The following is a 23224-nucleotide window of genomic DNA, read 5'->3' as shown; positions in this document are numbered from 1 at the left end:
TGTCATTTACTGGAATGGAAATTCTACCTCTGTAGGGGAAAGAAGGAAATACTTATACAGTAGATTGCATAAAAAACACTGGTTGCACAAAGCTTTTCAAAACATTAAAGAATTAGTCCTGAGGTAAACAGGCTAAGGACCACATTGATAAGTAAGACATGTGCATGCACACAGAGACACACAAGTGCACATATTTATCATGCACAAATACTACGTATTTATCATTCTTTAAAAAAATCTGTAGTAATCAGACTATTGCCTTTGACACATTGCTGTTTTTTTCATAAGTCTTACCTAAACAGATTAAAAGAAACTCATGAAGTCTGAAATTTGTTTCACAGACTGGAATTTTAAAACTTTTTGTCTGTCTCCTCACTCTAGCTTCTATTTTTTCCTATCTATCTGTATAGCTGTAACAAGGCAGTGCTTCTTGGGCTTTGGGTTCTTGTTTTACTTTACAAAAATACTAAAATATCAATCAATGTTTTAACTTAAGTAGGACTGGATAGAGTCAACAAATAAGAATTTATATTATTTGGCTTATGTACCTTTCCTATTTCAATCTTAGCTCTACAGGCTATTTGTTACCTACAATACAGAAACATTCTAAACCCAGTAACTGAATGTTTTTTATCCACGTGTAAAAGAAACTGCATTCTCTTCAGAATTAGGCCTCAGATGTGATGACTTAACCGCTACATTCTCATCTAGGGTATGTAACACAAGCTCAAGCCAATATTTCAATGCCTGTGAGATATGTTTATCTTGGTTTTACTGGCATAGATTGTCTACATACATATTTAAAATATCCTTCAAAGTTAGGTTCTGAATTTGCTCTTAACTTTAAGTCTACTACATTATTTTGCATGTAGCACTAAATTTATATTTGCAATCAAAGGGAATGGAACTTTGTTTGCTCTCTTCATCTCTGCATCCCTGGTTCTATGCCTAAAAAGAAAATTACAAAAGAGGTTTTGAAGATGCAAAGATAAATAATGTTTGCAAAACATTTAGACACTATAAAGAATAGAATAGCATATGAAAGAAATAACAAAATTTTCTAACCTATGTGCACAATTTTAGTTCTGTGTAAATAAGGCCTGAGAACACACACAAACATCAATGGAAATACTAAATTGCTACTCATTAAGTGAGCAACATCTGAGTTATGAATGAGGAAAGTTCCTATTTACAAAATAGGTGATCACATAAACATTTACTTACTGTAAACAATAAAGTGGTAACAAGTAAAAGAATGAACACTGTACAGTCAACATTATTTCTGTTTATATTATTTTTGGTTATATTATTTAGTTAATGTATAACTTCCCAGCAATTTACCTAACAGTGTTAGTAAAGCCCTCTTAATATGCATTTTCTTTTTACATTATTTAAATATTCTTTATATAATCAAAGTATAACAAGTCATGCAGCATACAATGGGGTTACTCTCTGCAAATTTTCCATAAACTCATATCCTTCAGTTTCAACTTGCAAAAAAGGATTTGCCATTTTGTTCTGAGTTACTTCATACCTCTTCTTCTGCCCTCCCTGGAACCTTGACAACATGGCTTCTGTAACTCCTACATGTACTCCCTGCTAATGCTTTCTTCCTCAAAAAAGTTCAAATTCATACGGATAACAAGGAAAGCATGAACATTTCTTTTTTCACAGTCTTTTTTTGAACTTACTCTGTGTAGTGAGACAACTAAAATAGCTTCTTAGCCATAAGCATAGCACAATGCAGAAGTGAATATTCGAAAGCAGCAGCGCTGGCACTACATGACTTTCCATGAGGTACACAAGATGTACATACTTGATCATTGTTTTAGTTAAAAACATGGAACTTTACACAGAACATTCATGAGTGGCTACTCAGAATTATTCCTAAAAGAAGCACATCCTAATGGCCTGACGTGTATGTTGGGTAACAAGATTCAATCCAGATGCATCCCTTGTGGTACAGCAACAACTGACTCATTCTTACAGTATATGGCTATAAAATGATGGATGTTGGAGCTTTATAATGGAAAAAATGTAGAAGCTGAAGACTGGGATTATGTGATGGCATTGCCTGTACCTGCAGCCTTATGAACTGCAACTGTTTATGGGCATGAAATTGATATAATTAAAAAACCACTATTAAAGCATTTCTGTTACATATGGTTAGAAACAATTTGCAGTTACAGAAAACAGTGCTCTTATTTGGATGTAAATCCTCTGTCCTTCCTAACAAGATGGATGGTTCTTTTTTCCACTGTAAAGTTACCAACTAGCGTTTATTTCTTATATTGTTCTGAAGCACAAAGCAGTAAATCTATGCAATTGTATTGAATTTGTCAAATGTCCATAAGGATTGAGGTAAACTTCAAGCAACCTGTGAGGATACAGAATTTCACAGTTTAACTATACATTTTGGCAACAGCCATCTCCTTTCCTTCCTTCTCAATTTTCAAACTAGGTTCATTTCATGCCCACTAGGTTATATATGGAAGTAAAAAGCAAAAGTTGACCCTATCCACCCTTCTCATGCCACTTGCAATTGAACAGATCTCAGTCGTATTCCCCCAGCCACCCCCTTTCCAGACTGCAGGTTCCTTCCTTACTTATCTGTTCCTTTTATGGATCATCCTTATTACCCTCTCTGAATCTTTTCCAGTTTCCAATTCAGTGCTTTACCCATAAAAAGAATTACACTGATACCAAATAACTGACTTTACCAAAACAAGACAATGAGTATTAATAAATCAGAATTTAGTATGTAGTTACTGCTGTGATGATAGTGTAAATCTAGTAAGAATCTGGATGGCAAATCTCATTGACTTTCATTTTTAAAAAGCAAGAGTCAGTAAATCAGAAATATTAAAGAAAGTATAAACATTGCAAAATGAAATTAAAGTACTGTATTAGTATTAATATTTCTTTGCTGGTTATTCAAAAGAAAAAGTATTTTCTCACGGTGTAATTTCATAACTTGTCATCAGTGTAAATAACTGCCTTTGTGGCAACGTTAATTGGTAGGTTGCCTTTCTACAAAGTAATTAATTTCCTGTCTGATTACTTTATAAAGATTATTGACCCTGGGAAATTTCTAAGTCCATAAGCTAAGTATGAGATCAGAACACTAAGCACTATGTGTTTTAACCTAATATTTCTATTTTAAGAACAGTATCTAGATTTATATTGCTCAGATATAATATTTAAATTTGAAAACCACTATATATAATAATCATTTTAAAAAGGAAAACCAATGGAAATAATAAAGTTTAGCGAGGTTCACTAGACGTCTTGCTGTGAGCATGATGAGATCTTTAGAACAAGAAATCAGTATTTCAAACATCTAGCTTAAAATACATGTAGTACTTTTTCTAGCAGATTAATTTCATCATTAGATATGAATAAATTATGCTTTTGAAGTTTTTTTAGGACATTTTAAAAGGCTTTATTCAAATAATGACACAGTTCAATTTGAGATGCTTTTCCCATAAAAGAGCTAAGACTATAATCTGGAGAAGATGCACATGCATTTCTTATTGAAATATAATTTGTTGGTTTTAATCATAGTAATCATATCATTTATGCTGGTAAGAAATAGGCCTTTAGAGGTATACTGAGACATATTTTTGTATCACTAAGCGATAATGATGTCTAGCAATATATCAAGAGCACATGAGGAATCAAGTGTAACAGACTAAAAGAAATTCAACTATTCCATTGAGCTAGGCATGCCAAGTCATCTAAATACGGCATTCAACAAATGACTGACTAAAGAAGCAGAGACCTAAAGACAGCAAGACCTAAAAGCTCACACCAATGATGAGAACAGTATGTTTTAGACAGAAATTGGTGAAGGATTTGTGGAGTAAGAAAGAAATTATAGTATCAGCAATTTAGATTGCAATTTGCACAGTACAATTCAGCAGAAATTAAGGCTTTTATGGAGTGAATTTCAGAGTCAAGCAGAATTCAAGACACATCATGGAGGGAATAAAAAATGGAAAGCAACAAGAGGGGAGAGTAATTTGTAAGAGTGAGAGTGTAGAATGGTGTAATGAAGAATGAATGATGACACGTAGAGTTAAATAAGATCAGTTTTGGGCATGGTTAATTTGAAGAAATAGAGAGGCTTCCAGGAAACACCAAGAAAAGAGATGAAGTTTTACCTGAATCCCAGTATCACTGATGTTTTTGCATTCTGATATAGAAAGTTCCTTTATTTTTCCATGGTGGCCAAGGGCTCTCAAGCCCTACAATATTCCAAAAAAAAAAAATCTTAAAAATCAGTACATGCAATTATGTGTAATTACTTTTAATATGTTAAGGGAGTCAATAATAACCAATGTCTCTATATTAAAGCTTCTAAGAATTACAGCATCTTTTAAGAAATTCTCTTCATCAGAATGCATATAGTTTATCCTCCAATTTTTTGCTTGAAGCATGACCAAGGGTTAAGAATTCTTTGCAGAAATAATTCAATTGAGAAAGCAAAAAATTAGATTTTCCTACCTGTTCAGAAAGGAAGAAACTGAAGAAAAGTAGCATGGCGTGAAATATTTCCACAGGACACAGACCAAGACTCTCATAAAGCAAAATACATCTACAAATCTCCTCCAAAATTTGGGTTTGAAAGAACTTTTCAAAATTCTTTTTTGTTATTGTTGTTGTTGGAAGATCAAATAATATCTTAAAATTGCCACCTTTAAAATTTGCTTACCAGTAAGGGCTTTACGACTACAGCTATGGTACAAGACCATATGTGAAATGGTGCAGTCACTCTCCTAGGTGCATGAACAACCCCCATATTCAAGACAACAGGAAGGTGAAAACTTGGGCAATTCCTGTTTTAGGAGTGCGAAAGGATCTGAAGATGCTTTGTGATTTTTACTGCTTGTACACCAGGAAACCAGACCATGTTCTGATCCTAAACTCTCTAACCTGAAGGAGAATTAAATACCGATTTTGTAAAATATATTTTGATAGTCACAGCAGAATATCTCTGTGCTTCGTATCAATAATGACAGTAAATTCTGCTGAAAAACAAAGTTGTTGCTTTATTCTGTATGGTTAATAAATTATCTACAATTAGGCAGCAAACAGCACTGCACAAAGAGGAAATATCATCCTGAAAAAATAAGCACGTGAACATAGTGTCTGGAATGCAGATGTGGACACTGTAATGATAATGCTGGAAGAGTGTGGCTGGTGTTCAAATTTTGCAAATTCCTGAAATCTCACAGGCTGAATAAAAAAAAAAAAATGGAACAATCAAAAAGATTTCCAATCCTGGCTACTTGTGAAAACAAAGATATTTGCATTTTTCTCAGCAGACGCAGTTATGTGGTGAGCATTACTTTCAACAGCTTCATGAAAATCTACAGAGTTCAATTTTTTTTGGGCAGAGCACTCCCATTCCAGACAAAAAAACAGTTATGTACTTAAACCCCAAATGTGTTTATGTCAGAACTTGAATTCCTTACAGCAGACACTGATAGTTATAGGTGTGACCTTACGGACATAACTTCTTCTTGCATTTTCTTTATGTAAAAGTGGCATGACTTTAACGTACTTGATAATAAAATATTAAAGAATATTATAAAGATTTTTTTGCTACATGACAACTAATGCTGCTATGACTTCAAAGTTCTAATTTGTAATAATTTTATATGACTAGCATGACATGGAATCACAGAACAACTTTCTTTTTTTTCCCCCCTTTAAAATTAAGGTCTCCTTTTAGATGTTTCATTAATAATTCCAGATTTGAGAAGGGAAAGCGTGAAGACATGGAAGACAAGGAATGCCATTAGGAATTGTCTGTTACATACAAAAACTACAAAACTTTTATGTTTCTAAAAATAAACATCTTCAAACAAGCTCTACACAGAAAGTTTTGTGTGTATAAATCTTTTAACTATTATTTTTGTATCTAACATACATACAAAGGAGCCAATTATCACTAGTTTTATTATATTTCCTGATTTACTCAGTAGTATTCTCTCATAAATACCATCAGGGATGCCCATTCAGAACACTAACCTATTTCTAGAGACTTCCATCTTTTATACTAAGCCTCCCAACATTTTTGAAAGATATGCTCAGAGCAATCATATTGTCATTGGGACTCCTGGAAATAGATGCTAGCAAAACAAATACTGTGCAACATACAGACTAGGATCACCCACCCACTCTATGTGTCTCCAAAAACATATTTCCTCTTTAACATCAAGAAATCACCCCATATATCTTGGATCAATCTTCTGTTGCGATGGAGAAAGGGAAGACTTTGTCCTGCATCTCTTGTATAGCATGTATTACCATTTCCATTTAGAAAACAACTTTAAAAGAAACTCCTTTATTCCTCTCCAACAGCTGCTTTTCTCAAGCAATTTTTGTTCTGTTTGATTTACTTTATTACATGAGGCCTACAAACATTTATAGATCATCATTTATTATTATTTCACTATGGTTTTTGAGCTAAGAAAATGAGTATTGATTGTACCAGTCAGTGAGGGTCTTCACTTGCTAAAGACGAAAGTTATTTGTGGCTATGGCATAGCAAAGAACAACTCTTTATTATTTATATTCACAAGCTGCAAGTCTGCCTTTCAACTGCAGACTGCAATGAATGTACTGTCTCTCACTAACAATAACCATGTGCTACACTATTTTCAACTTCTGAGATTTCTGTTCACATATCTCTTTGTAATCTGAAAGGTCAGCATCTGTAATGTATCTTTATGTTCCAGAGATACACAGATGTTACTTCCTGTTCATACCCCAAACAGATTGACCTCAAAGTGACTCCAATCTTAGAAGACAGCTCTTAAGAGGTATCTCCTACCTTCCATTTCTGAGCCATTTAATATTAAATGACTCAACCTACCCTCTAAAATGCTCAGATTTCTGCATAGATTAGCCACAGCCAGGCACCAGTTTAATAGATCAAACACTAGAAGAGAAGAATGTGATTCCTATCATGCAGTATGCTTTTGCTAATAACAATATGTATGTGACAGAACAAAGTTCCGTTTCAGATAGCAAAAACCTTCTGAGAAATGGGTAACTTCTTAAGCAAATGTGGCCATACTGTTTCCCATACCAATTTCCAATACCAAAGGTGGGTCAGATCTGTTTACAGGAACATAGCATGCCATAAAATTTAATTTCTACACCTAAGACCATTTGCAGTTAGTCCAGATCATAACTTATGAAATACAGTTGCCTGCGTTTCTTAAGACTAAGTCCAGACAACAGGGCTTCCATTGTAACGAAATATACTGTAAAAATATTGAGCCAAATTTTCAACATTGCTAAATACCTTTAATTCCTCCTGATTTGCATTGGGACTCATGGTGTTGGCACATCTGTCATTGATTATAATGACTCTGTGTTAGTATTTCCTGTTTTTATGCAGAATTAAGTTTCTAAGTCTCCAGGTTAAATTCTCTCTTTCTCTATTCTCCCAAGCAAACTGGAGTGCTAATATACGAATTTAGAGCCCACTTTAGTATATTTTAACAATTCCTTTTCCCTGCCTTGGGAATGCATAGGATTTGTCACATCCTTTCCTTTGGAAATCCATTGCAACTAATTCATTTGCAGTCTGTTGCTGGTTATATCTATTAGACATGATCGTATTTTTTGCTTAACCTTTACAAGGCTCTTCCCCAGTTCTGCTGGCCTGATTTTCTAACAGACCAAAATGTGGAGCCAGGCTATGGGTTCAAGTCACTGTAGATTCAGAATCCCACTAAAAATGCAAAGAAATTAGGTAACTGTGGCAAGCTAAATTGCCACTTGGGTAACTTATTTTTAAAATATTAATAAATATTTATGTTGCAGCCTGGCTTTCAGGACCAGCCAGAATCTGAAGATTATTAAGTGTGGACACATAAGAAAACAAAGTTGAGATAACTGTTTATACATCCATATAACCACTACTCCAGAGTTCCCCATGATTCCAAATTATCCTTAACTTTAAAGAGTAACTTATACATAGTGCACAAAAAATTCTGTGACTGATGAACTGACTTGATGCCACAGATAATTCTGGAGGAAGCATTTCAGTCAGAAGACAGAATGGAGGCTTAGATCATTGTGAGAGAGAATTTCATGCGTGACAGTCATTGCAGAAGAAAATGCAGAAGAATACTTCCCTGTATACTTCATATTTCCTTTTAATCTTTGATTTCAGAAGTGTATCAGGGTTCTTCCCATTTTTAAAGTATTTTACTCTTTTTCATGTTTCAGGGTATTATTTTATCTCTCATTATTACACTGCATATAATTCACCACTGATATTAAGCTTCCCTGAGTCTACGTCAGGGCATCTACTGTTTTGATGGATGCAACTAATTTCTTTCAGAATTCCTTTTATCATTCTTTGCTATGCTTTTCTGTCTAAATCCTGCTTGACTTAAGACACTTTCTTCAAATGTCCTGACACTTCTATACTTAATTTGATTATTAAAGTCTCAAGAAGATGGGTGGTCCAGGCCATATGCATCAGCAATTTGTGTCAGAATGAGGAAAGCCAGGCAGCTGCACACTTTCAGACTCTCAGACTTGGAGCAAAGCTGCCAAAGCCATATCATACAGACACCAGAAAAAGTTCAAGACATTGTAACAAAAATACGGAGAGTATGAGAACAAAGCTTATAACTAAAACTGCTTCCCTAACTGATGGAAACATTGCCACTGAGTCTGCTATTATAAGAAAGAGTAATAGGTTTTAGTCCTAAATGCTAATGTTTCCAGCTCCATAATAAAAGCTGCACATATTGTAAATACCTTTACAATAGTATCTAAAATGACTTGTGATATTATCTATGCATTCATGAATGTATTTACCATCCTCACAATTGAAAACATTGTGGTCCCTATTTCAGGGAGTTTAGAAGAGCAAAACGTGAGGGAAAACAATGAGGGATGGGAAGCTAGCTGGAAGAAAAAGGGAGTTTTCTCAAAGAAAGTAAAGGTTGGGTTTTTTCAAAGAACTCAGTATCTTTGCTCTGTCATTGCAGGTTTTTGTTTAAAAAAGAAATGCTGTCACCAGGTTGCAAATCTTTTCATTTTTAAGTGTCTTTTAAGTTGTTTTCAACTGTAAGAAACCGATTTCTAGTACTTCAGGATGACAAAAATGGAACAAATGTTCTTCCCATTGTTAAAAGTTATTGAGACTTAAAAATGTGTGTTATTTGTTTTTTAAAAAATCAAGTTAAAATAAAGAAGGAAATATTTTCAGAAATGTAAAAGGATGAATGCTAAAATAACTGACTAAATTAATATTCAAAATGTACTTGGGGGGTGTATTTAAAGTTATGTGATTTATAAGAGTAAACCCAATATAGTTAAAGCCCTAATGAGAAAAGGACTGTAACTTCTTCAGCATGCCACCAGTTTCCCATATGCATAAAATTGACATCCATCTTCATTGGATGACATTTGGTTTTATTAATGCATGGTCTTTGACTTACTTAGCAAGACACTTAAGCACACATATAACTTAAGCCTCCAATGAATTACTTGCCTTATTCTAGCTTTGTGTTTATAAATTTGCCTAGGCATTTTCTCTCTATGTAAAATGCCTAACTTCCCACACAATATCGAAAAATGAACGTATGCAGCCTTTTTTTTTTTTTTTTCCCAGACTTTCTGTTTAGGAGTCGACTCAGGGCAAGGATAATAAACCTCTCCAAACATGAGAAAGATTTTTCATGTATTTCTTATTAGCACTGCATTTTTAATTACTGAAAATCCATAGGGTACTGTAAATTTTTTATTTATTTCTTTGTTACAAGATCTCTTGTCAGGGACAATTCTAAGAGTCGATATATTTCTTCCAAATGCAACAAATTCCTGAATGAAAGACACAACACAACAGGAACCTTCATTTCTTGGACATCAGAGTAACTACGTAAGAGGAAGGCACCAACAGTGGAAAAAACCTTCCATTTTGATTAAGTCAGTCATACCTGAGACACAAATCTGTAAGAAAATCTGACTCTACTGTATCTTTTCTCCCCTATCCTTTCCTTATGTATATGTCACTCTTACTGCTGTAAATTCTGCTCTGCTCTGATGAGCAGAATGATTCTGCTGTCATTTGAAAAAAACAGAAATGAAAATTCTTGTGTAGTGCAAATCTATGTTGCACATTCTATGTTTTTCACGCTAAATAGCAAGATAGCAAAAGCAACAGAGATCTATTTCACAGGCTGCAGGAAAGCATATGAGCCTTACAATTTTTCTTTAGCAGCACAGCATAATGGTGTTGACTACTGCACATAAAAAGCTGTATTCTCTGTTACATTTTTACATTTAAAAAAATACTTACAAAGTCTGAATTGAAAGAGATCTTACTATTCCTCTATATGCCAATAAAACATGTAATATAAAGTCAAAGCATACAAATAGCAGCTTGTTACAAAGCAGACTACTAGATATTCTTGTATCAAAGTTCTAAGATGACAGAATGTATTTATTATGTATGTATGTATGTAACCTACTTAAACAGAGCAAATAGCAAAAACCGTAACAGTTTTGTAGCTAGTACTAGCAATCAGTTCAGAAATTACAAAAATGATAAATGGTCGATTTCCGGGTTAGTTTATCATCTTGTGGGAGAGAGAAAACTGAAAGCCTCAGAAATGTAGTGTAAGCAAAACAGTTTGGCTTATTGCCAAGGTCACGGGTTGTGCTATGTGAAAACTGGAGTAAGAAGCAACACAGCATTTTAAAAGACTAGCTGTGGCAGGCAAGGAGAAAGAAAACATTTATGCTGAAACATTGTGAGACTGTAATTCAAGGCAGCATTAATTTCATTCCAATATAATTTCATGATATTTTAAATGATCACATTAAACGAAGTTGTCTTGGATTTCCCAACCTTCGTTATTTAGCTTAATCTTGTTTTTTTTATTTTCAGGCCTCCATAAAAGATGCAGGCATTTTAATTACTTTTCCACATTTTAATTACTTTTGCACAAACTCTGTGTTAGAGACAAATAATAAAGTTCTTAGAATTCTGTTTGAACAGTGACTGAATGAATAGTCTCTATGGCAAGTTTTCTTCATGAGGTTTCTCCTAGATTTCTGAGTTCAGTGAAAAGTTTGCCCCAGAAGTAAAAGAAACAGCAGAACTGGCTCTGAACCCTGTGCACAAGGCAGGACCTGCCAAGAACATCCAGTGTGGAGGCCTGTGATGTTTAACCTGGCTCCTGCACCAGCTATTTTGCTTTCTACAGTCTTAGCAACTTGACACATCGAAGATACCTTGTTAGTAATTCTTTCACTAGCAATTACTTTCTAGACCACAGTGTAGAGCAGCATCTCTGCTAGAGCTAATATGCAGGGGTTTTCACCATAAAACCTAGTGCACAGAAAACACAATTTTTATGACTTTAAATGTTAAAAATACCAATTTTTCAGTTTTCCTCAGGTCTAATCATCCTGAAGCAAAAAAATTCTGTTTAATAAACATTATTTTCAGACCACATTTACAGCAGCCAGACTTCCTCTTTCTGACAGTTTCTGTTTCTCTCTTTCAAACATAAAGTTGCCCAGCTTAAGAATTACCTTTGATTTGTTACTGCCTATACATGGGCTAATACTGTGCTATTCAAGTTTCTAAAATATGTTTTAATGATACTGCAACTTCACTGCTTCATATCCATGCAGGTTTTTAAATGAACGGATTTTTATTACCTTTTTTTTTTTTTTTTTTTTTTTCCAGAAAGCCCAGATACATAGTAAACACATTCTTCATGCTTTAATTATATATATACCTTATCTGAGATGCTGGTTCCAGAGATACCAATGGATATCAATGACGCCATATTTCCCAAGGCTTCCATTCCAGCATCAGTCACATTTTCACAGTGACACAGATTTAGATAGGTCATTTCATGACGTCTAAATTAAATAAAAAATCGGAACTGTCAGTTTTCCATTTTTGTTCCAGAAATGTAGTATAGCTAATAAATTTTTGTAATAACCCTTCCTAAGTGTTTTCCAGGGCACCTATGAAAATAAGCAGTCTAGACTTCTGAAACCTAGCTTACATGGGCACTTCCAACGATTCTAATCATAATGCATAAGCATCACAAATATTTCAAATCATGAACAGCAATCAAATTAAATAAAAATTTGGAAATCAAGGAGATGTATTACATAAAAATATTTTTTTAATTAGTTTGGTGCTTGTCTTTTTCCTATGTCCAAATCTCTCATATCTTGCAGAGGAACTTCAAAGCTCACTGCAATGACGGAATTCAGGACCCCATGGCTGTACCCACACCCAGCTACAGCAATGTAAATAATGGTACACAGCAAATGAAGACATTGCCAGGTTCTGCACATCAGCACTCACTGACCATACAAGGGAAACTGAATTTTACTGCGTAAGTAAGCACCATAAACTGTATCTTCTCATAATCAAACCAGAAGACCTAAGAAATGTGACTCCTAAAGCAGTGCATTTAGGCTCAGAGCCTTAGGAGTAACACTCCATCATTAAAACAGAGAAGGCATTCCCTGGCTTACCAGCAAGCATGCTACCATTATTCACAACTACTGCTACGAAAGCATAAACAGGGGCCTCCTGAGAGATCTAGTAAGGAGTGGAAAGACTGACTCCAATCTTCTCTGGAGACTTAAAAATTATCTTTCAATTGCCAATACCAATACTCCTGCTGAGGAACTCTAATTGAAGAGGTTTAGCAATTGAGCGTTTTCTGTTTGTGCAGACATATTTATGGAGTTTACAAAATGTGACTTCTACATAATAATCTTTTAATGCAGCTTTGTCACTGACAACCATCATTTAGGCACTTTCCCCCCCAAAAATTAAGACTTCTCAGGTTTCCATATTTATATTGATGAATTCACCTTTATATAATGGATCATTTTTAAGAGACTCACAATGCCAAGAGGGACTGGTCATTTATCTAGTACAATTTTCTATATACAATTGGCTATATAATTTTACCCATTTATTAACACATTAAGAACTTCAACATCAGAAATACACTGCAAGTGTAACCACACTAGAAAAATATTGTAGTGGACAACTGTACCTTTGTGCTGTTTCTGTGACAGAAGCATCAGTGACATGAATACAATTAGACAAATTCAGCTCTCTTAGCTTAGCTCCAGAAGAACCTTGTACAAATGTTCTTACACCTCCATCACTGATTCTAAAAGAGAAATGTAGGCAATATTTATAATGTGCATTTTTCCTACTCCATACAAGTCAATATATAATTTGTAGATATATATAATATATCTACATTGTAGATAAGCAGAAATTAATAACGATATTTTTTAAGTAGCCTTTTAAACCCAAAAAGGAGTCAGCATAATTAATGGCTCAATTAAAAGATGCTGCTCTTTGGAAATACTGAAAACCAGAACTTTCTGAAAAAAAGTCTGTTGGAGATTATGAGAACTTCCATTAGTTCCAATACTCAGATAAGATAGCACTCCAATTAATATTTTTGTTAATTTAAGGAACTGAAATATTTTAAAGGAAAAATAATCTTCTAGCACAGACGCACAAGTCATAGGTAGTATATATAGGTAGTAGCTATTCTGTACACACACATGAAGAGTTAACCTGAGTTCTTCCTCAGAATGTTTCACTTAATTGTGTATCTCATACACGGCTAACTTATAACATACACAAAGGTTATAAAAATTAAATAGATAGAAAATCTTTTAGTCAAGTTGAGAGGACTGGAGAGCTGACTACAACTTGTGTGTTTCAAAACAGTTCATATCTGTGGTATGTTTAACATTACTGTACACTTAGCCTTTCAATGCATTCCCAGTATTTCTTCTGCATTCCCCAATGAATAAAAAATTAAACCCAGAATTCTGCAGGACAGAATAATATTTTGGCTTGTACAGTTTGCTGCAGCACAAAGAATCACTGCAAATCCCAAAGTCCCAGAAACATATGGGTAAGAATAGCACTGCTAATAAAACGATAACCTGAACAGAACCTCATTGTGTGACCATAAGCTACAGATGAAGCCATGATTCATGAAGTGTTAAGTAATCACTCTGCAATAATTCAACCACTGTGGTAGTTTTGGTGTTATTTTACTGTGCAGTTGTTTTTCATTCAAGATAGACAAATTTAAGAAATATACTTTCAGAATAATTAACTTGCATAAAATCTGTAACGAATGCAGAGACTGGCAATACAGCCAAGCAAGTTAAAAAAAAAATATTTATATATATATATATATATATTCTGTAACCACACTGGGCTTGAGGGCTGAAATTGCCAGGTTATAACTGTTTTAATAATTGTTCTGTGAATACATATGCTAAGTTCCTCTAGTCAGTTGATTAACTATATAAGAACACTGCCCACACACTGCTTTATCATACATTAATTTAACATATTCAAACTGGAAAAACGTGGCAAGTGTATGGGCCACCACACTGCCTATCTTCAATTTTAGCTAACATTTTAATCACACCTCTATTACTTCTTAATTCTAATCATCATCAAAAGTTAATTTTCTTTCCTCATTTTTCACATGTAGTCGAATACTTCCTGTAATTTAAGAATTCTGAATTGGTACATTTGCTCCTTTTGTCCTTTTCATTTCTCAAAAAATTCTCCATATGACTGTTAGAAAAACTGACTCTTAGACTAAGAAAAAAGGTCACTGAAAAAAGGAAACTGATTAAGAGCACCGAGATGGCTAAGCATTTCAAAACCTGTTCTTAAGATTTTACCACTAATATGGCGCTTCCCTTGATTCTGTGAGGAATCCCCCAATGTTTCTAAGTCACAATGTGGATTTTTATAGGAATTTATAGGAATTCTCAAATAAGAGAAACATACAGGTGAACAATTCCCCCTTTGTAGTTTCCTGTCTCGAGAGAAACTCTACCAGCCTGTACGGCGTTGGTGCGCCAGGCGTGTGCGGCGGCGGCGGGGCGGCCGCTGTGCGCAGGTGCCCGCAGCCCCCCCTGCCCGCCAGCCCGTGCCAGCCGGCTCCAAGGCGGCCCCGCCGCTGGGCAAGGCCGAGCCCTCAGCCACGGCGGCGGCGCCCCCGGGGGGACAGATCGCAGCGGGGGGGACCCCGGGCCGGGGCAGGGGGTGCCCGGAGGGGGCCGTGCCCCCGGGGGCGGGCAGCCCGCGCCGCGCCGGAGCAGCTCCCGGCAGCGGGGAGCGGAGCCCCGGCCGGGGCCGGGCTGCGGGCAGGGCCGGTGCCCCCGGGGGCGGGGGGCCCGGGCTGGAGCAGCCTGTGCCTGAGGGGCTGCGCCCCGCGGGAGGGCCCCGCGCAGGAGCGGCCCGGGCAGAGCTGCAGCCCCCCCGCGGGAAGGGCTCCCGCTGGAGAAGGGCCTGGAGGAGCGTCTCCCGCGGGAGGGCCCGGGCTGGAGCCGGGCGGCGTGTGAGGAGCCTCCCCCGGAGGGGGCCGGGGCGGCGGAGGCGGCGGGGGAGGGACCGGCCGCAGCCCCGGCCCCGGCCCCCAGAGCGATCTCCCTGCCCGGACCCCCGCGGGCCTGGCTGGGGGTGGCTCCCCTGCCCGCCTGGGGGGCACGGACACCAGCCGGGGTTAAACCACCACACAAGTTTAGATGTGTTACAATCTCTAACTTTGTTAATGCTGAAACTTTTACGAGTATCTGCAAAAGCAAGAAAATAAGTGCAGAGTTTTACAACAGGTTTACAACTGCTTAAAAACTTTTGTTAAGGTAATTCCACAGCTCTTTAGCAGTAGGAGACAGTAGACACGTGTGAAGGCACTTGCAGCCCAAGATCTGGCTGACAGGCTGGAAAATCCAGCCTTCTAACCGTGAAACCAGAAAATGCAGGCAGCTGTGCCATCTGCCCAGTTGAATGACCAACATGATGTCATGGTATTGCTCCAGCACTTCCCAGCACATCTACATGCAATGTTATCAGATTTTTGTACAGCATCAACAAGCACAAAAAATACTTTAGTTACACATTAAAGCAGAACCCCTAAAACTTCACATAGCATCCAAAACATTAAGATAAGCAGCAATTCTAGCTTCTTTGTATTATTTTATAGGTCTGTTGATTTTGAAATGTTTTGCCTTTCCCGTTCCCTCTCAACCTTGACTCCATCACCCTGCCATAGAACAGGGAACAAGCCTGCAGCTTTGGAAGCCCTTTCATATGTCTGTTTCTACCAATACGTGACACATCCAAAGTGGAAAACAGTCTTGGCATAAAAGATATCCTTCCTCTTACAACATCAATTACAAAGTTGTCTTGGTAACTGTAATAATTTTGTAGGGTTTTTTATATCTTAGTACTAGGTAGTTAAAAAGTATTATTTTAATATTCACAAAATTAAACAATATCCTAATTTTGACAAAGTTGTGACACTGGAATTGTCTTTGGTTATCATTTTCATCATCTTTGTAGCCACATTTCATCAGCAAAACATGCCGTGGCTGTTAAGTAATATTACATCTACAGTTAACTCTCTTCCTTGAACTGGAGCAGCAACAAATGGATTTTTGAAAAAATGATATAGAAACAAAAAGTACTTGTAAATTTTTTTAAATATTAAAATACATGTATTAATATTCTAAGAATTTATTTTTAAAATGGAAAGATGTGTTAACAGGAGTATAATTAACTTTACTAAAATTCCTTTGCGATGGTTTACAGAAATCTGGGTGTGATATAGTACCTTGTGCAGTCTGCTACATTCAGTACAAGAACATGCTTCAACGGTGAAATCATCTTTAGACCAGCATCTGTAATCTTCTGGCAATCAGCCACATGAGTGCGCCTGATGTATGGGCAGCATTGACTCATCAACTTGAAACTTAAATCAGTAATTTGGTTATTCCCTGTTGAAATATATAAAGATGTAAGTTACACATCTGACATACATTACGGGCCTGATCCAAATACCCACTGAAATCAGCTGGAAGATGCATTTCAGATTATCTGGATGAGTTTTAAAAATACATCATCCTAATAATTTTATGAATTATTATACCAACCTTCAATGCTGACCTTGACAAGTTTACATTCAGCAAGGGCTTTAAAAGTTGTGTCAGAAAGATGTGGAGAGTCAAGGAAGACAACAGACATTGTCTGTTGGCATTTTTCAACCAGAGCCTTCGAAGGGAAAAAGGAAACACAGAGTAAAATATTTTTATACCTATGCTGTCATGTAACAAAAGATCAGCAAATATTCTGCATATAATACAGAATGTTACAATTTCAAACAAACAGTTGCAATACATTTTTACTGTAACTTCTAGAAAGTAAGTGGTATATAAACTACTGAGATTCTCCATATATTTATTATGTTTGGGAACACAAGGAAAAGAAGTAAGTGGAGACATAAAGTATGGCAGAAACCCGAGACAGTCATTGAGTTAACAATCACTTTTGCAGAAGCCTGAAAATTCTTTTTCTGATGGCAAAAATCAAGTAGCAGAACACTGTTCCCATATACTGTTTGCTTTAACACTGAAAAAACTGAAACCCCCTCATTTACAAACTGGAAGGCCATAATTCAGCCACACCCATGCAGTAAAAGAAGACAAGACAACTGAAATTTTCTGAAAGTGACTGCAAGTGAGCAAGATTTTCAAAAGTAATTAGATAATAGTTTTTTTAAAATGTTTTCAGGGAGAAATTTTCCTCTTAAATTGTAACTGCGTAACTTTCTTTAAAGTCAGTTGAGAGGATAAGTCTCAGAAAGTTTCTCCAAGTACAGATTTATTTTCAATTTCTTACTTGAATACATCCATCTGTAAGAGTTGGCATTTTGTTGATTAGCAAATCTTGAATCCCACTGCAGCCATTGGCAATATTTTTGAAGCCATCAACTGAAATCTAAGTAAGAAATAAAGTATTTTTGTCTTAGAAAACTAAGAAAACTTAGAAAACTAACAAAAACAATACAGGAAAGGCTTGAGATCTTTTCAATATTTTAAAATCATAGGTACCTAGATGCTCACTAAAACAAGATATGCATTGATCCCACTAAAAGAAAAACAAAGCCATGAAGTATGCATAATATTCTGTGATTTTAACAACATAATCCAAATTCAGGATCTGTTCCAAAAATGCGTCTACTAAGCAAGCAAGAATAAGGCACAGCAATTTCTACGTAGCAATGAATGTCAGTCACATCCTTCTACCTTCGCTTTCCCAACCTTATGAGGTATTCACACATGGCAGATATTCACATTTATTGACATTAATTGAATGTAGTAAAAAATCTTCATTGGTTTTTCCAGACCCATAGTAAAAAGATAGAATAAAAAAAAAAAAAATCAGACGGGATACAAAGAAAGATCCTATGCAATCACAATAACATGTAGCTCATTTAAGGAATCCTTCATGCAGGACCATATCACTAACTTGGCGTACTCTAACAAAGCAATAGTCACTGCAAGTATGAATGGACAGATGGATCCATCAATTCAGTTTATTCTCTTTATCACTCCAGGGTGTGACTTCAGGGAGTGACTCCAGGGAGTCAGTTCTTCAACTGCCCAAATTCAATAGACATCAGCTCATTCTTGGACATACAAAGCAGTTCCTTTGACATACAAATCCTGTGTAAAGTAAAGGACGGTCTCCTTTGAGCTCCATGTTCTCAGACAACGTGGATGTGAACCATTCTCCCCCCTGATATTTGCATGTAGAGATCTCACTATTTCCCAGGGTTTTGAAGTTGTATATTATAACAATCTTGTGCAGCTCAGGCTACAGCCATGCTCTGCACCAGGAATTTGTTTGCAAAACATCTACAAAATAGCAGTCTGGCATGCCCTCCTGGGTACCAAATAAGGCCTGGGGAGACAAGAATCCGAAGAAGGAAACTTCAAAGATAAATTACACTGGGAGGGATTCTTGCTGTGCCCCACCTCTCCAGCTAATGCAGAAGCCTGATTTGCGTAGGTACATTGCTCAAGGGGAGTGGCAGTGTAAAACACAGGCTTTGCTTAGGATGTGCTTTTGTCTGACAGTGCTGCAGACCATTAGCGGAAACGAGATAGTCACAGAAAAGCAAGCCAGAAGTTAAGCAACAGCTGAGCACCCATCACACCTCAGTAGCAGTACACCAGAAGATGCTTCCAGCTCTTGTACTTGCAGCCTCCACCAGCTGTAGTACATGTGACCGCTCCCCCGCAACTCATCAGTGGAAACACAGGTCAAGCCTGCTTCCCTTCCACTCTAGCATTCAGCGAGGTGATAACAGATTGGGTTTCTCCCTCTTCTTTTTGCAAACTTAACGTTTGGGTTCTTTTGGCGTGTGAGGTTGGGTTTGTTTTTTTTTCATGAACCAAATATCTGATGTTGTTATAATCAAGGCAGACTGTCTTGTCTTTTCTGACACAATCCCCCACCTTTGAACTTAGGGCCAGGTTGGCTCGCTCTTTATTTTCAGGCTGTAGTGGCCTTTTAAAGAGATTCGTTATAAATCATTTTAAATATTTTGATGTTAAATGCTTGGTCTCTCCTTTGTAAAGGATTGTGGCACTCTTTGCACTTTTCCCTTGTGCAGGGGGGTGTCAGCACTTAGAGGGGAAACTGGCTACATGTCTGCCAAATGTGTTCTTAGGCTTAAAGCGTTCTGTGCAGGTCTTACATCCAGACAGACAGAATATGGTGTGCTTCGTGACACACACTGGCACAGTTAGCACTGTGGATGCAAATAGTTCGATGTGTTTTAAGCTCAGAGCAAGTGCAGCATGAATGTTTCTCCTGCCGTGGGTCTGTAATAGCCTGCAAAAGGAGAGTGTGAAAACCCTACGATCAAAATAACTATAGGAAATATTTCACAGGTAATGTGTGGTGATATGAATACCATCAACTTCTGCCTGTCAGCTGCCTGTGTTCAAGGTCAGATCTGATACAGTGCAGCTGTGTAACCCTGGATCAGGCACCTCTGAAAACAGCTATATTGTAAGAGATGAAGAAGAGCAAAATCTTGGGGGGCAGGAGGGAGGGCTGCAGAAAAGGGTTATGCAGAAAGATACCCATCTTTTAACCACAAGCTACTCTGAGCATCCAGAGCCTGCTGGTGCACTGCAGGCTCTCAAACTCCCTCCAACTGAGACATGCCTGCTGGACAAAAGGACACTATGGCTTTTGGAATGTGGCTGATGTGGGTAACACACATCAGGGAGGATCTGCAGATAGCACTGCAGTTCTCACCCATCAGCATGGATATGTTGGATGTGCCCACCCCACATGACTGCAAAACAGCCAGTACTAGTGGAGGGCTACTATGGCAAAGACAATCCTTTTTTCATTCATCACCAGAAGGTAAAATGTCAGCATGGAAAGATGGGTGCTAGTTCTCTGGACAGATTATGAAATTCAGTTGTCCATATTCTATGGTTTTGTACTCAAATATTGGTATATGTAATGTAGGACAATGTAATCCTATGTCCAGTGTCCTCAGCTCAAAACCTCCAGTGCATATGAAAGAGATTAGCTTAAATTGTGAACATCACACAAGCAGCTGCCTAAAGGAGGTATTGGGAAGTGTCTGTTCTCTGCTGGTCAAGAAGCACTAATTGCTTTAACATGGCATGACCAATTCATTCCAGTAAGAGTTTATCTAACCCTGCAACAGGCCTCCTCATTGTTGGCTCTCAAGCAGCACAACAGAAGACAGCACATTTCTACAACATGCACCAAGTAGGTTAATATGTTAAAGCAAAACAAATCAGCCCCTAGAAATTTCAGTCTGAGGTGTGAATTTCTGGCAATTGATTCTTTCTCTTGGTCCATATACTATAAAGAGCAAACCATTCCCAAGAGAAGAATCGGTATGTTACATCATACAGTTTGCTGTAATATATGGTAATAATACTGTCTATTATAATCTGAATATAATGCCTTCTCAAAAGAAGACTGAGGTCTTCATTCTTCTAAAAAAACAGCCAGTTTGTTGAGCTGTTTGAGTACGCCTTAGCTGTTATGACAGTAGGAATTCCCCTTGTCACTGCTGAACGGATTTGGTATAATGAGAATTAATATCTCTGCTCCCAAGGAACAGTCAATCAGAAACCGAGATAGTGCCAAATGTGCCATATTCAGCTATGCCTGCTGTTCAGACTGATCTAAGAGTCAGTTAAAATGCATGCATCAGTTGTAACCAACTACAACTTACTCCTATAACTGCTAATCAAAGCAAGGTGTGGGGCCTAATGTGGCTGCTGCCAGTCGTTCTTGGGATTATTTTTTTACCATGAACTATGTTACACAGAGTACCTACCCAGGCTGGTGATCACAGATACAGAGAACAGGAATACAAGATCCCTCATGTCTAGGTACCTAAAATTCAGATGCAAATACAATTAAATGATGGATCTTAGTTACATTACATTACTTGTTGCTTTGGTCAAGATTTTAAAAATATTACTGGGAAAACCTATAATGTAGACTCAGAAGTTTGTTTTAAGCGCCTGACTTGGCAAATGTTAGCCATTTAACTGAGCAGAAAGATAAATATTTGCAAGGCTTACAGGTTGTTCTGATGGTTGTAGAAGAGGAATGACAGTTGAGTGGACTTTAAAATTAGGGAAATAGGTGGGGAAAATGCTAAGTCAAGAAAGTGCCAATAATATTGATGAGGATTTAAGAAACAGACTGCAAATGCTAAAGCCTTTGTTTACTCCACTGACCACAGGAATGTACCAGATGCCTATGTTAGACAATTAGGAAACCTAGGATCTCTGTATAGAAAAGAGCAAGAAAGATCCCAAGACAGGTCAGACCTGAAAAAGTCTGAAACACCTCTGGGAGAGGTGGTTTTCTAGGCATTACCTTAGGTTAGGCAACTAAAATTAAGTGAAATTCCCATTCTCGAAAGGATAGATAGTAGGTAGCAGATAATCAGATCAAATTCAACAATGTTAAGGGACAGAAATTGCGTATCTGTTTCTGGAGTTTAGTAATGATTGCATAATGTTAACTGCAGTCTAAAGGACTTTTAATCTCTTTGTCTGGAAAAATACTGTTTGCTTAACATAGCCATTTGATACCACAAATAGCAGCAATTTAGTGTTTTCCTCCATGTGAGCCAAAAACAATTATACTGAAGCAGCTAATAATACCCCTGCACAGATTGTTTCAAAATTTTTTAACTTGAACTGTTTTTTTTTAACTTAAAGCTGGATAATGGATCTTGGGCATCAGTTTGAGAAAGTTCCAGTACGAAACATGCATTCAGATAAGAGCCAGATCTGTCAACAATTAGATGCTGCTACAATATCACATGTATTTGTCTTATTTTCCTTTATTCCTAGAACAATAACATCTTAATCTTTAATTTATTTTCTAAAGCCCCTATGATTATCTATGAAACTCCAGGCACTCTTGAAGATAAGGTGTAGAAATACGAAATTTTGTGCACATTTTAGTTATACAATTGCTTTCTCAACTCACTTGGAATTTCAATGTTTAACAGATTGCCTCAAGAGCAAAAAGCTTGACCTGAGAATCAATGCTAGGATACATATAGAATTTAATACCGCATTCTTTGCCCCGGATCAGTCAAATCCCTCTTAAACCTTCTCCTTCAAACCAGTTCTGAGGGAGGATGTTTTGAAGGTTATTATGAGTCTTAGATCCTATAAAATTCTGCAAAACAGACTCTTCCTGCATGACTGAGATAATTTTATAAATGTATCATTTTTCTTGCATGATCATAAGTCAATGCAATGATTATACATAAAATATAATTGTCTGCAAGCAGTTTTCAGTCTAATATGTAAATGACTGGTTTTTTTTTTCTTAACTGTATGCTAGTATACTGTGATCTGAAATGAGGGCACATCAAAGCAAACATGGAGCAAACCACAGCTAAAGATTTGTCCCCATAGATTCAGAAAATAAATTTAGTGAAAAGATAAAATGCTTGTAAGAATGTCAACATTCATTTAATTTCATCCTTTTATAGTTTCTTAATTCCAAAGACTAGAAACATGGAATTTTTATTCAGGTTTTGGCTCATTTGCTACACATACAGTACTGCTTCAAAATTCCTTCTTTACCCCCCTGAACTGATTGTATTTGTGGAACCGACCCTGCAATGCAGAATGCTGTCTGCAATGCAGAAGGAATTTTGAAGAAACACTATTCAATGATTCTAGTATTGTCAATGCACTGTGAATGAAGAAACTTGAAAATCAGTTTAAGACTGAGGAAGGACTCCAGTGGTACACAAGGGGCTATCTTTTTTTA

General features: G+C 36.8%; 1 protein-coding gene across 1 annotated transcript in view; it reads right to left on the bottom strand.

The window, feature by feature from the left end:
* The window catches only part of FBXL13 (F-box and leucine rich repeat protein 13), a 95425-nt gene that overhangs the window by 15295 nt on the left and 56906 nt on the right, over window positions 1-23224 (bottom strand). Inside the window, 6 exon segments of the mRNA XM_056339691.1 lie at window positions 4164-4247; window positions 11787-11913; window positions 13077-13196; window positions 16689-16851; window positions 17008-17125; window positions 17753-17851. Of these exon segments, the coding sequence (XP_056195666.1) occupies window positions 4164-4247; window positions 11787-11913; window positions 13077-13196; window positions 16689-16851; window positions 17008-17125; window positions 17753-17851 (711 nt within the window).

This window comes from Falco biarmicus, chromosome 5, assembly GCF_023638135.1.
Source record: "Falco biarmicus isolate bFalBia1 chromosome 5, bFalBia1.pri, whole genome shotgun sequence".
NCBI classification, from domain to species: domain Eukaryota; kingdom Metazoa; phylum Chordata; class Aves; order Falconiformes; family Falconidae; genus Falco; species Falco biarmicus.
Note: the sequence above shows the minus strand (reverse complement) of the source record. Positions and strands in the feature narration are given on the sequence as shown.